The sequence below is a fragment of the Gavia stellata genome, chromosome Z (assembly GCF_030936135.1).
Source record: "Gavia stellata isolate bGavSte3 chromosome Z, bGavSte3.hap2, whole genome shotgun sequence".
In the NCBI taxonomy this organism is placed as follows: domain Eukaryota; kingdom Metazoa; phylum Chordata; class Aves; order Gaviiformes; family Gaviidae; genus Gavia; species Gavia stellata.
The window spans coordinates 24,306,578-24,329,318 of NC_082637.1; the positions used below are offsets into that span (position 1 = coordinate 24,306,578).

General features: G+C 35.1%; 1 protein-coding gene across 1 annotated transcript in view; it reads right to left on the reverse strand.

The window, feature by feature from the left end:
* The window catches only part of ADAMTS6 (ADAM metallopeptidase with thrombospondin type 1 motif 6), a 147,230-nt gene that overhangs the window by 47,266 nt on the left and 77,223 nt on the right, over nt 1–22,741 (reverse strand). Inside the window, exons 10-13 of the mRNA XM_059833778.1 lie at nt 22,527–22,668; nt 11,736–11,843; nt 4,665–4,810; nt 2,332–2,395 (exon numbers count right to left, since the gene is read on the reverse strand). Of these exons, the coding sequence (XP_059689761.1) occupies nt 2,332–2,395; nt 4,665–4,810; nt 11,736–11,843; nt 22,527–22,668 (460 nt within the window). The remainder of the gene's footprint in view (nt 1–2,331; nt 2,396–4,664; nt 4,811–11,735; nt 11,844–22,526; nt 22,669–22,741) is intronic.

The window sequence follows — 22,741 nt, forward strand, 5'->3', positions numbered from 1 at the left end:
TCAGTAATAAACAAATAAAGAGAGAATAAGGGAAGCACAACCGACTAAGAATAGAACTGTCTGAGAAGTGTCTGACAATAAGAAATAAAATACTATAAGAATAAACCAAATTCAGGCAACATTTCAACAGTATCACTAGGTAGCTATGGTACAATTGTTAATAATAAAAAAGCATTAAAAAAGTGTTGTGTATTTGTGAGGGAGCAGGATTACGTATTATGTAAACTTTCTTGTATACCACTTACTGTGGCAGATGCTAAATAGTATCTATTGGAGACAAACATTTTAAATAAGGATGCCTGGACAATTACCACACAAGAGTCCTCAAAGAGTTAAGAGAAGAGGACTCCAGTGTGCAAATGTGAATTTTTTAACAAATCTATGTGTACAAACTGCAACAGTGCTAATGTAAAAATATCATTATTTGAAAAGGACAAATAGAATATTCTAGGTTACAGTTTGCCTGATATCAATCCCAAATAAACAGAGAAGTTGGCAGAGACTTGACTGATACAGGTTTAAAAGAAAGATATATAACAATACAAATCAGTATTTTGTGTAAGAATAGGTTTTATCAACTAAAACTTTTTACAATTCCTGGTTAAATTAAAAGGTTAATGGAATATGCTTAGATTTTGATAAAGCACTTAACTTAGTAGTACACAACATTCTGACTGGAAAAAACAGAAAGAAACCCGTACTAGTTCAGTAAAGCATACATTAAATTTATTAAATATTGAATGACAGATTTCAACAGACAGATTTCATTAAGGAATCATCACTTAGTTGATTAATTCATAGGTGAATTTCCTATCAACTCTAAGAATAAGAAACAAAGTGTTACTCAACATTTTCATTTCTGAATTGGAACTATGAAAAAATTTCATGCTTATGAAGTCTTCCAATTACAAAAAGACCATCTGAGTGAAAATAAAGAGGAAGGTAAATTAATTACAGCGGATGGTCTGATAAGCTGGATCCAATCAAAGAAAAACTGCAGAGAGACAACCGAGCGCAAAGATACACATCTACAGAAAAAAATAAGATGCTCAAAGTTTCAGAATGGTGCACTGTAATTTGGAAGGTTGTATGACTGGAAAAGTTTTACAGCTCATACTAGACAAGCAGCTCAGCTTCAGTTTCTTTTACCACACTGTAGCCAAAAGGCCTAACACACTTCTTGGCTGTGTGAACAGAGCAGCTGTGATAAGCAGTAGGAAAGTAATCTTTAAATTGGAAATTTGTAATACTGCCTAAAAATGAGAATAACGTCCACAGAGAAGTTCACAGAACTAATATTCGTGATAATTAGTAACAATCACAAAAACAAGTTTTTTTTCAAGGAATCAGCATATTAAGTATGGTATTTTTTCCTGAAATAAATCTAAAGATAAACAGGTGAAACAACACCTTTAGGTACAGACTCTCCCACTGTTATGAACTTTCTTGATTTAAGAAGAAAATAAAGATTAATTTGAAGCTAAAATAATATGTTTGTAGTGCTACTGACTTGGAAAGTTACTAGTGAAATTCTTTATTGGTGGATACATTTTTCTGGTTCAATTTTTAACTTACTTGAATTCGTAATTTAGGTTCATATTTTGATTTTATACGTTTTATACTCTGCCCCACCCCCTCATTATTTGATGGGCTCAGCTGTAAAATAAAACTGCATGATCATTGTGGTAATACAAGAACCAGCGGATACCTGATGGCAAAACAGCAGGTTTAAAACACCAAAAGAAATATATGTTCACAGAATGTGTAAGACAATTGTGTAACATCTAGCACTGGAAGTTATAAAGATATAAAAAGGGTAAGAGGGTTTAAAAGTGGATTTATGGAGCATACTTCCATTTGTGGCAGTTAATGTGGTACAGATACAATGTGGAGCTCAAGAAATATTTAGACACCCAACTTCTGGAAACTCCTATGGTATATCCACAGGAAAAGTCATGCCTTGGCTGCAAAAAGTTTATAATTTTCCCTAAACACCTGTTACCGGCCACTGCTGGCAGACAAAACAGTGGGCTAGACTGACCTTTGCTCTGATGTGGAATGCTCCTTGTTCACCTTTAACATGGATGCTCAAATTGAACTCACTCCAGGCCTTAATGTGAAGGCATCAGCTGGGCATCACATTGAGATAGGGATCCTAACATTTAGCAGAACACATAGTGTGCCTGCAATACAGAAGTGCCCTACAGGACTGTTTGCAACAAAATGCAGAATTCACAGCTTTTCTGAACTGGGGAAAACCACATCCATTGCTGCTAAAATGTAAAACAGACAAGTTGATTATACTTTTACAGTGGAACAAAATTTACTTACATCAGTATTACAGGAGCGGTACCGCTTCCTTTCTCCAAGACAATATTTGCCTCCACCTGAAGGCCTGGAAGAACATGTTTTATGTGTTAGTACATGCACTACTACAAACACAAGTTCACGAGATATACTAATACATTATTAATATAAATACAAGTCCAAGAAAATATATATTATATAATTAAAAATAAAAGTACGTGGAAGTTTTTAAGGTGAGATTTTGAATTATTTAATAAGAATTGTAGCACTGACTTGAATTGGAGCAGATACAAAATAATACTGGGTACCTGAAAATCCCCACTTATGCAGTATTTATATAGTCTGCATTAATCCCAAGCAATACAGTTTAATTGTATTTTGAACATACTATAAAGGCATTGTTTTTAATTATTTGCTTGCTTTGTAAAACTAGAATGAGAAATGTGAAAACAACCTATGTGATACTTTTTTTTGTTAATCTTCTCATATTACACTTGAAAATATAACAAAATGAAGAAACACTGCCTGCTGAATCCTGGAGCCATCGACTGCATTTTCTAGTTCACGAATGTGATTCTGATTTGAATTAAGCAGTATTAATCTGAGGAAACTCCAGAGTAAGCAGGTTTCTATTGTGAATATGACATTGGCTCTTAAATTCCAAAACTGTTCAAGAACCTTATCTATCTTCCACACAGATCATATAATAAATTAATATTGACTTAAATGGGAGATTAATCAGACATCAACTCTTTGGCTCATAACTTGAAAGCAGAAAGGAAGAACACTTGGTGATTGTTATTATAATACAGAAATAAAAGAATTTACAACTAACTAAAAAGAAAATCAATACTATTTTTCACATTACAGATGTTTAACCAGGCAATCCTATCCTTGAACCAAAAGGAATTTTTTCCGAATGCAGACATATCTCCCCCTCAAATGCATTTGCTTGCTACACTGTTAAACGTTTAAAATTTAATCACCTTTAAACATACCAACCCATATGGGTGGTGACAGGAGTAGTTATAAAATCTTAGGAAATTACTCATGCTCCAAACAAACATTTCACTAGCATTTTTACATACTGCTGTGAAAAAAATAATGAATTAAATTGATTATTATCTCAGTAATATAATCTGACATGTTATCAATGCATATGGATAATTTCTGCTTTTGAATCCATTCAGTAAGCAGTGCCATTTGCCAGATTTGATAGTTATTGCTAATGATAGGAGGTGAACAGACCACCTTAAGCAGCAGTAATGTGGCATTATGATGTCTGTCTTGCAGAGTGCAGTGGAAAGCTGATGTACAGCCTGGCTTGCAAAACACGGGTACAAGCAACAAAGAACCTAAGTGCACAGAGAGGAGAAGAAAAGAAAGGAGTGACAAAAGCCATAGAAAGGATTTTCATGAAAGATGCACAAACACTTAATGTTTTCACGAAAAAGTGGGCTTAAAAACTAATAATGGTGATGGAAATAGAGATCATGTGACATGACAAAAACAAAACACGAGTAATAAAACCATCCTTCTGCAAAGACCTATAACTGTGATGAGGTAACCAGAGCAGGGCAAGCAGCAACAGAAAAAAACCAGTGATTCATTCAGCAAAGAACAGCAATGGAAACAAGTAAGCATTCCTCATCTGAGAAGAACTAGTGACAGAGAGAAGAGCATTTACCTGACAAGACCTTCTCTGGAACAGTGCTCAGGACATTGGAAAGCAGACAGGTTACAGGACCACTACAGATACACACAACAGATCAAGCTGTAGTGGAGAAGCTGGCCCCTCTTGAGAGAGAGACGATGGACCAATAGGGAGTAGTGGCAAGGAGAGAAGTTGCTGAATTGTTTTAAAAGTCAGTGGAAAGTCACAACTAAGTGTTGGACATGACACCATATGCAAGTATTGTATGCAACATAGTATTACTATTTATTGTTTATATGTAAGCAGTTGTATGCAAAAGCTTGGAAATACTGTGTTGGTTTTTTAGTAAGTAACTGGCAATAGTTACTTTATATTCTAGACAAGCACTAGAGGTAATATGTCTTAAGGAAGAAATCTAAGGCATAATTTCAATATATTTTGCATGAATAGCAAGTTGCAGAAAGAAAACCATTCGGGTTACTGCTAAATATACAGCCAGCTATCTTTACAGTTCATATGATACATCAAAAATGTTAAAAGTATGTCTAGTGAACTTCTCCTGTTTAAGTGGTTTTGTCTGCTATTTTGAAGACAAATGTTGGCAAACTAGCAAAACATTTTTACAGATAACATGTGAAACCACAGTTTTGAATAATTTCCAAATGTGTCTTTTTGTTGGCTCCGGCTTACTTTAGCTACTTACGCTGGACTGTCACAGTGTCTTATAGATGAGGAGACTCCTCCCCCGCAGGTCCTGCTGCACTCTCCCCATATTGACCATGGACCCCAACCCCCATCTATGCTCTGGGGCCAAGTGCCAAAAGGTACGCACTCTCCCTGATAACACCACTGAAAGATTTCACAAGAAAACACAAAATTAGCTTCCAGGCTGACAGAGTTATCAGGACAGAAAAATATAAGGGTCAGGCAATGACCAATTATAGGCATTAGCATTCTCTGTATAGATAACAAGGCTAATACTTTACTTTTTCTAGCCATGTTTAGACATTGGTGAGGGTGTGTGTGATTTGTTAATTGTCTTCACTAAGTCCTGAATTATAGGGCCCTAACACACACCAGAACTTAAAGCAAGCTTAAAATAAAGATTTTTTCCTTTTTCTTCATACATTCTCCTTAACATTTCACATTAAAGGAACTGCAAGTTGCTTACATTCTTTTAAACACTAAGATTCATTTCTAAGATTAGTTTAGTAAAACACTCCACTTAGGATTCATGTAAGGGCTTCATTACACAAAATGAAAAATTCCCCCCAATAGTGTTTTTAAGAAAGTGTTCCATTACATTTTAAAAAAGAAAATTTGGATGAGGTTACAATGGAAGAAGAATTTGTTGCAGTACTTCATTTATACTAACCCTACAGACATAATAAAAGTAGTGCCAAAGCATTAGACATGGTACAGAAAATCATTATATAATATTGACTAGTCATTTGTTCAAGGACAGAATGAACATGTGTACTTCACTCATGCAAACATTTAAACTTTGCAATATCATTACTTACATCGGACATACAAAATGACAAACGATTTGCACAAACAGCTAATTGTTAAAATAAGTTTATAATTTCCTTAGTCAGAAAACCGACTAAGGAACCATTAAACCATTCGGAAATAATCCCGGAGCCCTCAATTTGATCCAAGTTCTGGTATCTACTGCTTCACTGAGAATGTGGAGTAGCTCAGTTAGGTAACCCTTTCCCACCATTATAGGCTTAGATGACAGAGTAGAGCGTGGCCTGAGGTCTGCTGTGACCCGAATCAGAACATTTCACTTCCAAAAGGTGGGCATCTGCTGTTTAACTCGCTTGAATGCACATGACACAGTATTGACCCTTTCCACAAAGAAACGCAGACAACTTCTGTGTCCAAAATCAGCCATATGAATTTGACAAAAAGCACTGAGACATGCACAGAAGACATGGACAGACAGATAAATCCCTGTCCACCCATAAGCACTACTGGAAGACTCAGTGTTGACTTGATACTAATAGGTACAGCAAAGCCAAGTTTTCTCTTCTGCTGAGTCCTAAGGCCTCAGTCCCAGCAATGTGGGTCATAATGTAAACAAGTACATACAGCCATCCACAATGACCTGAATTACTCTAGATTTTTCTGAAAGCAACTGAAAAGATAATTTAACCTTCAGCCATTACTCATGGAAAAAAAAAAAAGAATTAATAGGCGTTTGATATTAAGAATGATTGTACATTGTTAGTTAAAGAAAATGAATAAAAATCCTTGGGTTCTCATTAGAAATTTTATTTTGAATAAAAGGTACTTCTAGATTGTCAAACATGTCAGAGTCTAAGTGTGTAGTGTGCTAGGGGAGGTTTAGACTGGACATCAGGAAAAACTTCTGTACTGAGAGAGTGGTCAAGCATTGGAACAGGCTGCCCAGGGAAGTGGTGGAGTCACCATCACTGGAAGTGTTCAAAAAATGTGTAGACATGGCACTGTGGGACATGGTTTAGTGGGCATGGTGGTGTTGGGCTGATGGTTGGACTTGATGATCATATAGGTCATCTCCTTAATGATTCTGTGATTCTGTAATGTATATCAACATGTGTAGCTTATCAACAGCAAATGCACTTAAAGACAACATAGTTTTGCATACAAACACATGCTACCATTTAATAGAATATTTCCTTATTATATTATTTCCTTGTTATTTCCACATTAATAAATGAAAACTGTAGCATTATTATCCTAGCCACAGTCATTCTTGTTTCTTCTTTCAAAACATTTTTATCCTCCATGACCTTTTTTTCCCTCTGTATGTGCTGTACCTATTTTAAAACACAGCTGTTATAATCCAGCACATTTCTCTTCACAAGCCTCATCCTCTATCCATTAGAGAAACAAAAAAACAAGCATTAATGTGTCTACAGAAAAGATCAAGCGGACTATTTTAAATCTCAAGTCCAAAATGCATTGCCCTTTCTACCATGTCTGGCAGGACAGAATTTTCCTCATAGCAGCCCGTACGGCACTGCATTTTAGGTTTGTGACTAGTATGGGTAACACATCGATGTTTTAGCTGTTGCTCAACACTGCTTGCACACCATTAAGGCTTTCTCAGTTTCTCATCCTGCCACCCAAGTGAGTAAGCTGGGGGTGGGCAAGAGGTTGGGAGGGGACACAGCAGGGACAGCTGACCCAAACTGACCAAAGGGATATCCCATAACTTCATACTCAGCAGTAAAACTGGGGGTGGGGGTGTTTCCAAATTAGCCACTGCTCAGAGACTGGTTGGGCAACAGTCTGCTGGTGGGATGTAGTGAGTGATTGCCTTTGATCTCTTGTGCCCTTTTCTTTTTTTTTGTTTCATTTACTGAACTGTCCATCTCAGCCCATGAGTTTTTCTCACTTTTGCCCTTCTGATTCTCTTCCCCATCCCTGGTGGGGGTAGTGAGCAAGCGACTGGGTGGGGGTCTAGCTGCTGGACAAGGTCAACCAACCACACCTTTCTTCAGAAAAAATACCAAAGACACAAGGTTCCATGGAGTTGTACTGAGGAAAGGAAGGTTTATCCTTCTTGGAGCTCTAAATGTATAAATCAGAGGTTTATGCCAATAAGCAGGTATCCATCAGAGGAACATACCCTTCATATGGAGCTTCTCTTAAATCCAGACTACCACTGAATGTATGCATAACACATAATGCAGTCCATACAGTGAACTCACATTTTTAGCTAATATTGATATATACATATGGCACAGTGTTTCACAATGCCTCTAATGGTACAATTATGATGGAGAATGAAGTACTTCTGTGAATTACACAAGGGACTAATATCTTCTGGTTTTCTTCTCGTTAGAGTGATAAATAAAGTGACAATGATTTTATTAACGAAAGACAATAACCTCCTTGCAGCATTCTATTAAAGATGACACACAAGTACACGAACAGTTATCTAAAGGTAAAGTCAAAAGCTAAAAATTAACATGCTTTTAAGAATAAAAATGTATGCTAATAATTTAATTAAAAATACATTCTATATATTACAAACATGTAAAAATCAAAGTTAAGAAATGAAAGACATTCAAAGTTAAACCCACAATAATATCACATACGTAAAACAGAACATAGAAACCATCCTAACTCTATAATATTATAACTATATACAATAGGCAGGTGCATTTTACCTGCTTTATTTTTCCAAAGCTGTATAAAAATCCCTGTACTCCGTAATATTTCTGCCATGTAAACATTGCCTTAATATTCCCATATTCCCCTGTAAAAACTCCTTAAATGCTGTTTTTTCTCCTCCACTGAAGTTAAATTTGAGGACTTACTGCTCACTTCAGTGTCTCTTCTTAATTTTCTAGTGAAAGTGATGCACAGAATCTCTGCCAGAGTAGTTCAAAATTACCAAAATCTTCATTATTTCTAATGGGACTACAGAAATATGCTTCCTCCACAAATTATAGCAACCTCACCCGATATGATGAGGTACAGACTACTGAGTAACCAGTATATGAAGAAACAGAGGACGTGACAGCTATTTTAAAAGAACAGTCCTTCATGAAAGATTTAAAACTGAAATGTTAATTCTTCTCTAACATTGAATAAATAATGTTCGATTAGTTCAACTAGAAAGACAGTGGTGGTGCATGTATTCATGTATAAAATGTGCAAAAGCCTCTGTGAATAATGTAAGAAGTCTGAAATTTTTCTTATACAGATCATTAACAATAAAATGAAACATGATATTGTGGCACATTTGAGATCACTTTTATATGACTATTAGCTATTTAACAGAACTAAGATTTACAATATGCTTTTAGAAAACTCACACAGCAAGTACTCTAACATTGAGGAAAACTCATTTCATCTTTTGTAGAGGGAAAAAAAGAAGATTAATTAAATTTAAATTTGCCATCTCAATTTTAACAATATATTTTCAGTCATTGCTACAAGTATTTTGCAAGAAAACTTAATGTCCAATAATAACTTAAGTTTACTTTAACTTAATGTCCAATAACAACTTAAATCATCACACAATCTAGCTATTTAAACTGTGCTTTCAGCACACCGTGTTTTCACTTTTTGCACAGTTGCCCCTCATCCCTAGTGTGGATCTGAGCAGTGGTACTAGAAAAGGTTACTTTTTTTGTTACTTTAAATTCATATTCGTATCAGGTTTTTTTTTACTGTTTTATATGCACCATTTCCTCATCAGAGTATTTTTTAAAATCTATTAGTTAGTTGAACTTCACAAACATGTATCTGGATATACCAGAGAGAAACTTCATGTATATTTAAAATTATTATTACAAATTTGGAAGAAGGGTACCTTTGTGAACCCAGTCAATACATAAAACCCTTCACCAAAGCATGAATGTATTAAAGCTTCAAAACAGAACAGAAAAACAAGTTCCATCATCAGCAAGAAAACACTCTGTTCTCTTTCCCTGTATGCAGAAAACAGCTGAGTAACTTCTATGGAAAACACTCTAAAAACCTTCCGGTGTAGGCAGACATCTGCTGTCGAAAATTTCAACCCAAAGAGTTAAAAGTCTGGCAGGTTTATATAAGCAACTGAAAGAAGGTTTTCTAACCCTCCCAACTCTGCCAATAAGATATTAATGCACATTGCATCAAAATTTGCTTCGAGTTAATAGTTACACCAAATTTACATTAGTGTAACTAAACGCAGGAATTGACTCTCCAAATATGATGAAGCACACTGAGATCTTGTTAGGTCTTTAGAGCAGGGAACACTATTTATTATATATTTGGACGGAGCACCGTAAAATAGGGCCTAATTTGGTTGTGGCCTTTAGGCGTGACTGCAATATAAATGTTGCAGTAGCAGTAGCAGTAGCAATAATAATAACAATAACAATAACAATAACAATAACAATAACAATAATAATAATAATAATAATAATAATAATAAATGTTATAGAATTGTAACCTATTATTTTCTCCTTAGCATGTGGTAAAGAGAACTACATGTTTGGAAAGAGCTCATGTTTTCTGGGTTTTTTGCTATCAGGAACTATTAATTTACAGGAACCTTTGAAGGTGCAGTTTACAGATGCAGTTCTCTGCTGTTAACAGGCATGAACGGTTTACGTTTGTAAAACAGTACAGATTTTCTCATTTCCCTCTAAAATCTAATGATGGAACAAGATACTGATGACTGGAAAAAGATGTTTTGTAGAGAGAGAACTGTTTAAAGTCTCTGGCAAACAGACACAGCAACAGTGTCTTAAAGCATCTCAACTTGTTCATTGTAGTCTCATGATTTAAAAAATATAAATTGAGGTAAATTGCTCCTTGTCATTGACAAGGAGTCATGGTTCCAAAATAAACCTAGACTGTTGATTTAAGAGTAGGGCTTTTAACATTTTCTATTACTCTAATAAAAGGTAACATTTTTGGTAGAATGCTAAGGTCTCTCTATTTTCATTGGCTAACTCTAAGCACTCTATTTTTTTAAATGACCCCTTCAATGAATTTATTTAACATGGTTTACTAATATTTCCAAACTCAGCATGGAAAAGCTATCAGTACGATGCCAGGTCACGGGCTCTGAATGAAGCCATCAACAAGCATTAATAAACTGTGACAGCTGCCCAAAAGCTTCCATTCTTTTTGTTTAAACATCAGATTGCAAGTCAAAATGCAGTGTAATCTTTGTTGAAACTAGCCCAGCCAGCATGGCAAAAGTCAGAATGAGAATAGATGCCAGTAGTTGTTGTTAGGAAAAAATCCAATCTGGAGCAGTAAATCTTACGGACAGATGCAGCAACTTGCAGACAGATACTGAAAATTGTTTAATATAATAAGCTCTCTTCACTTTGTACAAACCTGCATAAAATATATTATCTTGAAAAAAGGCATATGGAATTAACTTTTTTCTCTGGTACATGTCCTGTAAATTAATAATTTAAAAAATTTTTCTCTCTTCTTTTAAGATCTGTATAGATTTTGCCTTGTAACTGAGAAACACTCTTTTACTATTCTTAATCTAAAATTAAGTTTCAGAACTTTGTCTGAAACTACTGATATACAGACACTGTTTTAAAAATCAAAATTCACATGTTCAGACAGATACAGTAGCACTAGACTTGTCTATTGCAACATTGATTTTCTGTACTTTTCTGTTAGGTAGAAGACTTTATCAGACTGCACAGTGAAGTCCTTTAAAGCTAAACAGTTATGCAAGTATAACTGAATACTAAGAATAATTCAAAGTCAAAACAGAAAGGTCATTGGGAAATATGGGCTTTTAGAAAACCCTTTCATTAAGGCAACATTTCTTCTATATGCTTATATGATTCAGCTTATATCTGAAGAATAAAGATTTTTTTATCTTCTAACAAAATAACACAGTTCAGGCTCTAGATCTATGTTACACATTTTCATAGTCCATGCCAGACCTAGAGTTGTAACAGTCCTTTATGGAAAAGTGCTATAAAATTTAATAAAGATTAAACTAAAGAGTTCTTACAAAATATACTCAAAAAATACACAGAGAGTATGTAACAGGGTTGGGTTTTTTTTTTGATCCAGGCTATAGAATTTTATAGCAAGGATAAATGTTTTATTAAATTACACGTATAAAATAATTGTGAAATAATTCTGTAGGACACTTACATTAGGATGCAAATGTATTCTGAAATAACAAATCTGCTTTTTAACTCTTATAGTTGCTCATAAGAAGTTTAATTTTCTAGTCCTTTCTTCCTGTGGTCTTTAAACAACAAATTGCTTCTTCTAACAATAAATTATTTGTACTCACCCCCTTTTCAATGCTCCCTGTTTGGCAAAGAGTACCTTCAGCTGCTGGAATGCTGTTGGTAACACAGCGGTTACTTTTGCTGAGGCACCAGAGCTCTCTACACACTTCCTAGGAAAGAAGGCAGAAGCAAGTTGATCAGAATAAAAGCCTAAAATTGCTTCCCATCCTCATACACACATGTATACACAAATTTGTTTTGAACAGAGACTGTTAAGAACTGGGCTAGAGAGATAAATCTATAGATGGTTGTGAAATAATCTGGAGCAATATCAAAGCCACCATATTTTACCTAAGAATATTCTGCCAAAAAAAATTCTAGAAGCATCAAATTGTAGACTACAAGTATGTGTTTTTCACACCTGCCATGCAAGTTTTTCACACCTTACAGTTGCTTTTTTCTTTATTAGTGCTAGTACTGGGATTAGTATATTTTAGTGTTGCTGTAAAAGTAGTCTTCAGATGTGCTGTAGTATCTCCATTACTGTCATTATCTGCCTCAAAATTACATGGTAAAAGGATACCATTCATTTTGAAATATGAAACAGCAACAATTATTTTTGTTTCCTTTAGTTAAAACCAAAGTTTCTGAGCTCAGACTGCTTGCACTCCCTTTCTGTAACACTTGATAAAACAGTGCACATGTATTTAGTACTAATTGAGAGCTATGTACAAAAATACTTCCTTTAGGCTTTTTAGATTCGCAGATGGTATTTCATAAATTATTTAGCCTATCCTATTTCTCTATGTTGTCAGTGTTAAACAAACACAGGTTGTCAGGTCATCTTTTTTCCTACGACATTTTCTCATTTGGTTTTGCACATTTTCTCATTTAAATTAAGCCAGTCCTGTTGACATTGGAGATACATTGTTCAAACCATCTACGAGTTGAAAATTCATAATGTGGGCATGATCCAAAGTTGGCTGGACACCGGAAATCTTCATAGTTGCTTCAGTTGCCCTTGGATTCGGCTATGTATGCAGAATGGAATCAGAAGTGTTTTGCTTTTACAGTAAATGACTTACACAATAATCTTTGTTGTATTTCTTTGAGATCTGTGCAAGAGTTCACAAACTGCTTATAGACATTTTCTATTTTTAAGTATTTCTTAAAATTTGAAAGATACTCAGATCTTTAAAATGATCTTACAATCATTACAATTTCATTTTACTTAACTACTGCTTGAAATCATATCCTACAAATAATCCTTGTACAGATTCTATGGCTGAACCTTGGTACAAAGAGCAAAAAGGAAGAGACAGTGTGAGTAAATTAAAGTTATCAGGTGCCCCCACCCTCCGCCCCCCACGAAGTTCATAGTTTCTCTGAGGAAATTAATGAGTATCTGGCACCTAGGCTATCTTTTCTGTACACGTCAACAAGAACAACTGTGAAGTTTTACACAAAGATTCATGTTTCTTGCATTGTACTGCACATACAGATGGATTTATTTATACGTTATTCACTAGCAGCTGCAGTAACAGTTCAACAGTATAAGCTTTTTAGGAATAATGCAAAATTCATTTCCAAGTTTAAAATCAGCTGGTGCCATTCTTGCAGGACTGTATTTAGTTTCATGATTGGTAGAAGCAAGGTATCTTTTTTTAAAATCCATTAAAAACACACCATATTAGAATGGTCTGAAATTATGAGGAATGAGTACTGATGATTTCTGGAATTTCCATCCAATATTTTACAAGTAGGCCTAAGCTATTTTGTCCTATTTGGTGGGTGGCTTTATGACAACTTTAGGGAATTGTTGAGCCTCTTTTTAGGAGAAATACTGCCATTTGTAAAATCATACCTGCAGCCAATGTAGAACTATCTTACTTTTCAGTTTAGAATTTTTCACTGAAGAAGTGCAAACAGTATAAATATCTACTCACTTAGATCTCTGAATAAAACACTTGCTTTTGCCATTCAGCTGATAAAATTTTTAGAGTAAGATACACACTCACAAATAAATATATGGTTTATAATATTAAATAGAACAAGGGAAGAATAGAAGATACATCACAAAGATTCTTAAAAAATCTAACTAGATGACAAGTTTCACAGCCATTAAGGTGCTAAAATTCAACACTAAATCAAATTCACATCTAAATCAACCTTGGATCCAAACTTCAATACAGTATGGATTTTAAAGTGAAAACCTAAAATTGGTTCTTTTCAGACACAGTATGAGGTGCTCATGTCATAATCCTGCCTTATTTACTTTTACATTTAATTTACTTGCTCATTTTTTGGAGCAAAATTAGTGTAATTTACTTGCTTATGTTTCATGTGTGGTTTATATTGCCAAAAAAAAAGTGTCAGACTGCGACAATTCTGCTTATGACCTTGTGTTTATTTTGCATGTGATCAAGTTAAAATGTTTAAATTAATAGCTGTGCTGACTTTGTGAAGATTGGTTCAATGTTCTGAAAAGCCAAAAATCCAACTGCATTAAGAAACAAAGATTTCAACCATTCCAATATAGACAGAAGCAAAATATCAGATCTGGATAACTGTCTGGAATTTGAAAACATCTGTATTTCAGGGTGATTGGAATCCAGAATTCTGATTTGTGCTCCAGAGTTTACATGCAGAACTTCACTTCTGAAATGCCTGTGCAAGTATACCACCTATATATTAACATATAAGGGGAAGTAATAATTAAAACATGTATTTCACTGGCAGGCTAACGTATCCACAAATGAGAGTATTTAACAATTTCCTTCTGACAGGATTCTTTCTGTATACTCAGGCTTCTTCGTGGCACTAGACTCCTCCAAATTCACTGAAGTAACGTCACCCAAACATTTTAGTTCCAAACAAATAATCAGCTGAACTGTGTGACTTAATGCATACAGCACTCCAAAACTATTTCAGTCATTCATCTGTTTGCAGGATGATTCTAAACATGTCAGCTCAGCTCCCCACTCCACAAAATAAGAAAAATATTTTCCTTCTTCCTAAATTGCTTTGGGAGATAGAATGAAAAGCACATCAAAACTAGATATTATTACTGACATAGTCTGGTAGTCCTTATTCAGACCTTAATTTCAGCAGGAGTTTGCCTCAGCAAATCCCTAAAGACAAAACGAAAGTAATGTAAAATTACTACAGGCTGTATCAGACTACTAATATTTGAGCAGAAACCTCTGCTTAAATCAGAAAGGAGTTCTATTTGAGACAGACATACAATATCCCAAAATCAACAGAATATTTCCGTACGGAAAACTATGTGAAACACAGAGGATTTAATTAACTGAAATAACACAATGTATCAATTTGTAGAAGTAATTTATATTAAAAACAAGAAATCAAAGTATTTTTGTAATTTCTTTTACATATAGCCAAACTTATTTAAGAAGTTGTTTATTTTCCCCTGCTGTTTGGCATTTAAAAGAAAGAGTAGAATCTTAAGTACATTCTCCATTACCCTGTACATGAAATGAAAAATAACATTGATAGTCATTTGAAAACAAATAAAATATCTAAAAAGAAGTGGAAAATTGATCTATGCTGTTATTTCAGTAAATGAAAATGGAATTATACCAGGTACTACTCTGGCTATGTCTTCTTTATTTTCAGCTGATTTGGAAAGGTAACAGAGAAATTCTGACTAAGGTGCATAAAGCTTTCTGTTCTTCAGCTCAAGCCTACACCTGATACTACCTTAGTTTCATAGTTACTGATTTGAGCTATTTCCTTACTACCACCATCCTATCTGTAACATCTCTAAGCAACTGTTTTCAATAAGCCAGCCTTAAAAATATGTGAGGAACTGCCCTGGAAAGGTGAGGCCCAAAATCACTAGTAGAAAGTATACTGCTTTTTTTTCCACACACTAACACACACACATGCACGCACAGCCACCCACCCACACCCACCCACCAACATAAGTTGACCCTTTAGGGAAGTCTTTTCTTCACTGGCGGACACAGGATGAAGCTAACATATCTTTTGCCGACATTAAATTTGTGTGAATAATTTACTGAAACTAAGAGAAAGAAGCATAACCTGCAAATTAGTCAATGACCTCAAAGTCAATCTCCAAATGTGTGGATTTAATAACTATTAATTTGTAAAGCAAACAAGGGAAAGGGTTTTAAAAATCGATGAAACATAAACTGAAGCTGAGGCCTTTCAGAAGATCAAGACAAGATAGATGACAACCTGTAACGGTGTATCTTAGGGCTCCATGACTTCAGTTTGGAATTCGGATGCTTGTATTTGCAGTAAATTAAACAAAGCTGAACCCATCTAGAGAAAAAAAACAGCAAATCAAATTATCTTCCTTTTGCCTGAGTGTTATCAATGATGGAGCCTCTTTCTGTTGTGTCATGCAGAGTTACATACAGGCATTTCAAATTATGTAACATCTAAGCACCCTATATCATAATCATCACAAATGGTTACAATACAGCACAATGAAAACTCAGTAATATGAGCAAAGATCAAATTGCTGTGCTGTTCTTAATGTTTTCAACACTAATGAAAGCCTCCAACAGAAGTTAGCAGTTTGGCCCATAATATTAAAAAAAGAGATTTTAAATACATTCACAATGCATCTTAAACTATGATAATTTGGGAGTTTCATGTTTTGTTCACAAAATTTTAAAATTTTAATTAGGATTTTGTGTTACTTCAGCACGTTTAATCTGTAATATGCTGCACCTCTTGATGAGCATTTGCTAAAATAGAGCATAAAAATAATTAACTTGAATTGTAAGTTACAATTCAGACCTGAAAAGAATCAACCTAGAGTATTTTCAGCCTCACTGCTGAAATACTGCTGGCAACATGATTAAAACTAGAAGACTATAATTATGGGTGAACTTCAGAAGGTTCAAAGTTTAGTTCAGATAAGCACCCAAAAGTTACCATTTCAGTGCTCCACTACCAAATGCTCATTAAGTGGTGCAACATGTTATCAATCACAACATGCTGAAAGGATGTGAAATAGAATTTGAAGCTTAAGTCGTACATTCGTATTATGTTACCAGCATTCTTTCCTAAATATTGGGTGCTTATGTGAACCTTATGGAAACTACAGAAGTCCCACAAGGTCAATCACCTCCAAGTAGCACCTTCCCTTTCAAACCCATGCAATCTATCCCATCTTTATTCAAACCACATTCCAGTATCTGGAATCTCATTGCTTCTACCATCATCTAATCCACTCCTCCTGCTTTGATCGCTAGCTTCCCCTTGCACTTTTTAGACAGCTTTCCTAAGACCCAGGCACATTGGTGTTACGTCTGTGTCTCTTGTAAAAGAGAGAGAAAGAGAAAAAGAAAGAGAGAGAGAAAAAGAGAAAGGGGGTTTAGAGACAAGATAGTCCTAGGAAAGAAGAAAGGGGACTACGGGAACTTGTTAGAAAAAGATACAAAAGGGATGTAAAACTACTTTAGGATTCAGGAAGAGGGAAACAACTGGGATTTCCCTTGGCTATACACATCCTAATCTTAAAAAAAAGAAAAGAACAAAATTCACTTTAAGAATAAAGCTGAAAGTGTTCCAAATGTTCTTCATTACAGCAGGATCCTGTAAGTCCTTATACAAGAAAAGCTCAATACTTTAATCATTCTAAGGCCTGCACAATAATGATGAGAGGTTTTGCATTTGACTGGCAAGACCTTATGAAATAAAAAATAACGTAAAGGTTGATAAAAATGACAGAATATAATACCAGAATCTTCAATTCCTGTCTTCGCCTACACATACTTTTAACACCAATTTGTGAGCAACGTAATATAAATCCATCTGATCAAACTACTTATGCTCTGCTAACAAACACAAAGTATAAAGCAACTTAGCCATGGTATGACGTACCATGGAGGGGAGGGAGGGAAATGTCACTTTTCAGTGCGTTACTAAGTATTATGTACAGATTCAACTGAATGCACAATCCTATTCATAGTATCAACAGGTAAGGGAACAAAAGGAAACTGGTAGCTCTGACACAAAGATACACCAGTGGTTTCTCTGCCTTTCCTTCTGAAAAAACAGCTTCCAGAGTCTGCTTCCACTGTCCTATAAAAGCCCTATATGAAGCTTAATACATCTCTTTATTTAACTGGAGTAAATCACATCAGTGTTTCATGAAAAAAGTGACAGTTTAATTCACTAACATTGACGTTTGTATCACCTGATTACAAGAGTCAACTGTAATTCAGGCTATTTTGCCCTAGATAAAATATTGTAGAACCATTGAGTATAGTAATTTGTTAACTCTCCTCTATTTGAAAGTTAGTTGACCAATGCTGTTTTGTTTTGGTCATTTGTAACTAATTCAGTTAAACTATTCTGTCTCTGAGTTGGCATGTGGGAAACTAGGAATCAGTGAAGGTATGACAACTGCGTGTCCTGTATTTCTGTAGTTGACACTTTCCAGCAACTTTCCATTAATGGTAAGTAACTTTACGGCCACTCCCCATAACTTGTTAAAAACTTCCTAGAGACAACTAACGCAAGGGAGCTATTGAAGGCAGCAGGAGGACTCCTTATTCTGAGAACGTATCTTCATTCTTCCTGTTTACAAGCAGTAAGTTCATAGCTTGAACTCTACCTGTCCCAAAATGCACTAACAAAATGTGACTAAAAATCTGTATTTCAGTTTAAAGCTATCTTGGCTGGCTAACTAACTCGAGAACTTAATTGCAAACATAAGACTATGACAAAGAAAAGAGCTACCTGTCATCAGCTAAAATACGTTACCTGGTGTGTTAAATTCTGTTGTGAAATACAAAGAGTGGTCCTGCTTATTTCAGTGAAGCCATATATGCAAAGGAAAGGCGAGTTTGTCCCCTTTTCCCCCTACTCAAAGTATTTACTGACACCAGTGATGGTGGGAAAGCATAAAATGCAAAAAAATATACCAAAGAATTGTAAGGCACTACTTCTGAAACCCATGCAAGCAGCCAATAGCTTCACAGATCATAAAATGCACCACAGCAGTATCAAGCATATGCATAAAGTATTAACTGCTATTAAAATGTCTGAGGTTTTAGCCTCTGTCCTAAAAATGTGGGGACCAGCTCTAAAGCAAAGCATTATTCTGAACCATGAAATCTGTAAGTTAGTCAGGCATATTCCAGGTATTATTTAAACTCATAAAACAGAGAAATTCAAAGTCAAGACTGGAATTCTTTCCTGAATTAACCCAGAGACAGCCAACAGCCAACTGTTATCAGACATACGCTCAAAGCTGAGGGAGGTAAGGAGTCAATGAAAAAAGTTCTCCTTACACTCACCTAAACAAAAGGATTGAAAAAGGTTCTGAACTATCAGAGGAACTGGCATACAAACAGAGCAAAGAATTGAGACACGCTTGACGACCAGCAGAAGAGAATTCGCTGCATCACCCTAGAAGATGTAGCATATCCAGTAGCTATACAAATGAACAGGAACTAGCACTGTTCCTAATGACCTCAAAATCTCCCACTGCAGTGAATCCAGTAAGATACCTGAAAGCATGTATTGCCTTGAGGAAAAAGCTATGCGTCAGTATTATATGGTGAAATTTCCACCATTACAATTTGGCTCACTGTAAGTCATAAATTTAATGTTCTCTTGAATCTGAAAGGGTACCCAAAAAATGAAATAATTTAAGTAGCTTGAGACATTGCCTCTCAATTCTTTATTCAAAGTATCTGTTTCTTCACTTAAATTCTCTAAAATTGCCCCTGTATCAGAAATGGTGGAAAGTATATTATAAATAACAATGCACACGTAACATTAGAAGGATCACTGTCTACTTGCTAACATTTTTTCAGCTTGAAGACCTAAAGTATCTCTTTGCATTCTTGTCCAACTTAATGTGCTGAACAATACAGGGAAATCTGACCAATAGCCACAATGCTTTTGCTGGAACATTTCTGTCCATAAGTGACTGAACAGTTTAATTAGGTCTAGTACTTACAATAGTATCAAAACAACTACCAAAGAGCTCCTTTTAAGGTCAAATGGGCTTCTTGTCAGTAAACACACACACAGAAAGGCAGAAACTTGCAGCCCCTTTAGTTCTGATGCCTTAATCGTTCAAACACCTCTCCGTGTATTTAACTTCAAGTCCCTAAGTGAGAAAGGCTTCAGGTACTTAAATGTGCAAAATTCTTTGCAGGATTAGGACATGATCTATGATCAAAAGCAACAAACAGTTCAAACAGACGGAGGGAATGGATGAGGAAATATGAGAGAAAAGGCAATGAACCCAGATTAACATTAAAGCTAGATGGTTGAAAGAGGTAATTTTTCTAAAGGTTATTAAGACATTGCGACAGAATTCCAAAGCAGAAAGAACATGAAGATTTTCCAAGTTACTTTAAAAACACCAACTATCTGAACAGCTACACCAGAGCCCAAAGGAAACTTGTAATTTTTTGGCCTTTGATTTGAGAGTTCGACTGTTTCTCTTGTCATGTCTCGCCATCACAAATCAGTAAAGAACATAAACAAGAAAAAAAAACAAGCAATTTTCTCTGAGATTTCCCTTTGGTTTAGAATTTATTTCCTTCGGGGTCACTAAACCTCATGCTGGAAAACCTGTTCTACCCCGTTTTTAGCAGGCATTTAAAATAAAAAGGGCTAAAAGAAGTGCTAAAAAGAAGTTCATATACAAACTAGGTCCACTGTTAATTAGGGATTTTTACTATGTTTTTCTGTCCATAGTTGCACATGAGTCTGTTAGAATAAGATCAATGAACTATTAATGGCGTCTTCATGTGAACAGTACAACAAATAGGAATATCCAAAGCACTGACTGTTTACTTTTGATAATGAAAGAGTTGAGCAGAGTATTCAACTTAGTTTTTTCTGGTATTTAGATCTAGTTCCACTACTCAGTTCTAAAAACCCTTTCACATGTGAATAGGTCTTTATTGCGTGGATATTTTCCATCTGCACTACCAGCTTCCAAAGACTTTTTTTTTTCCCCTTCAAAATTATCACTTGAAATCTGTACTCTCATAATCATCAAGATCGCATTTTCAGAGCATTATGGCCATGGCAGATCATACTTTTAAACGTAGGCACTATTTTAAATGCATATAATTTCTTACAGTGGGCATTACCAGACTTCTACAATAACCTTTTATATTAATATATGCAGTCTGAATCCTATTAATAAAAATAGGGATTTTTTTCTGAGACACTTGTAAGTTTCGCTCACATTGATGGCACACTGATGGAACACAACACACTGCATCAGTTCAGAGAACTGATAATGTCCATGAACACTTAACTTCTTTTAATTATTGCCTCAATTAAGTGCTAACCTCTTTTTTGTAACTCTAAGGGAAACCCAATAAAAACTTCAAAACAAGAAGAAAGCAGAAGGCAGAAAGTCAAGATTACCTACACATCTTCATTACTTCCAATTGTTTGTGGTTTAGAACTGGTTTAAGAGTGTACTGTGCAGCGTGATCATCACAACAATGATTACATAGTTTAACAGTGTTTGAAAAAAAATAACATACATGTGGAAAAGCCAGGTTTTGCACATTATTAACTTTCCAGTTTAATTTAAAATGCAGCATATCTCCAAAGGCTGTGCTATAAATCATGGATTAAATATCTGCAGATTTCCTTAGTCTGAAAATAAAAGAGTGTGTGTGGTGAGAATTTAGAAGAAAAAATGAAAAAAAAAAAAGGTATGACTTAGATGTAGTGACAGGAAACAGGGCCCTTAAAGAACAGTGGTGGGAAGTGAGAACTTAAAGAGAAACAACAAAGGCCAAAAGAGGTTTGATGAGGGATCAGGAGTAGAAGAGCCAGTGAGCTAGTCAGCCAGCTACATAGAGCTTTTAAATCCTTTGCACAATGCAATCTGCCAAAGAGACATCCCAAGAATAATATTGTATTTATCACCCCAGGGATATTAAAAACGGACTTTCTTTGTAGCTAGCCTTTAAAGAAGTAAATAGAGTATAAATTCAATGATTACATTGTTTTATTTGAATAATCTAAAAATTAAAATATTATTAAAACTATTTACTTTTAAATCACTAGATACGTTTTCGTGGTTTATTTAATTTAGTCTCAGCTGATTATTTGATGATAAGCACAGCAGAATGCATCCTTTTACTACATACTTTGGGCTGCAAGACTTTAAGTATTTATAAGTTTATTGCATAATGGCCTAAGTGTGCAGGTTTTTACTTCTACTGTAAATTTATTTACCTTAATTATTGCACACTGGTACTTGCAGGCAAAGCTTCACTAGTACTTAGCTATTCAGTATTCTATTCAGCTATCTAGCTTCATATTCCTCTGTTCCCATAACCATAATTCACCTTTCCAAAAAGAGATGTGAACAATGTGAGAAACAATAAACTCAATGTCAGGAAATAAAAAAGAAAACCAGACCTGACAAATAGATACAAGTACAAAAGTAATGTCAAAATGTAGCTTTAAATTGAGAAGTTAAAGCCAACACAACAGATTTCATGTTTCAAGATTAATACAACATGAACCTGATCTCCTTTAACTGAAATCAAGGAAAATTCTGTAGTACACTTTGCAAGGAGCAGGATCAAGTGTTCTGGGCTCTTTTTTTTCCTAAAATTAAGGAATGCTTTCCCCAGCTCATTGTTACCCACACATTTTGGTGTACAGTGCACAAAAATGACTCAAGCAAAAGATGCAGCATAAGGATTAAAATGTACCCTTTGCTTACGTATGATGACACCAGACATGCTATCAGAAATCTGTAACCCACTACTGCATCTAACTAAAGATTTATGTTATAAAGGAATATATACAAATGACTAAGCAGAACACTCAGCATAAGGATTAAGACTTCTTACCCCGTATTTACATTGGCGGGATGTTGCTCCATACTGGAAGCGACACTGTTCATCAGCATCATACACCTGACCTGGGGCCACAGCTGGATAAAGAAAGTCACGCTTGGGAGGCTCATTATCAAGGCAAGTACCACGGCCCGAACTGTTCAACATAAAGGACCAAATCAATTAGGAATTCTACTGACTGTAAATCACAGTAATGATATCATGTATCT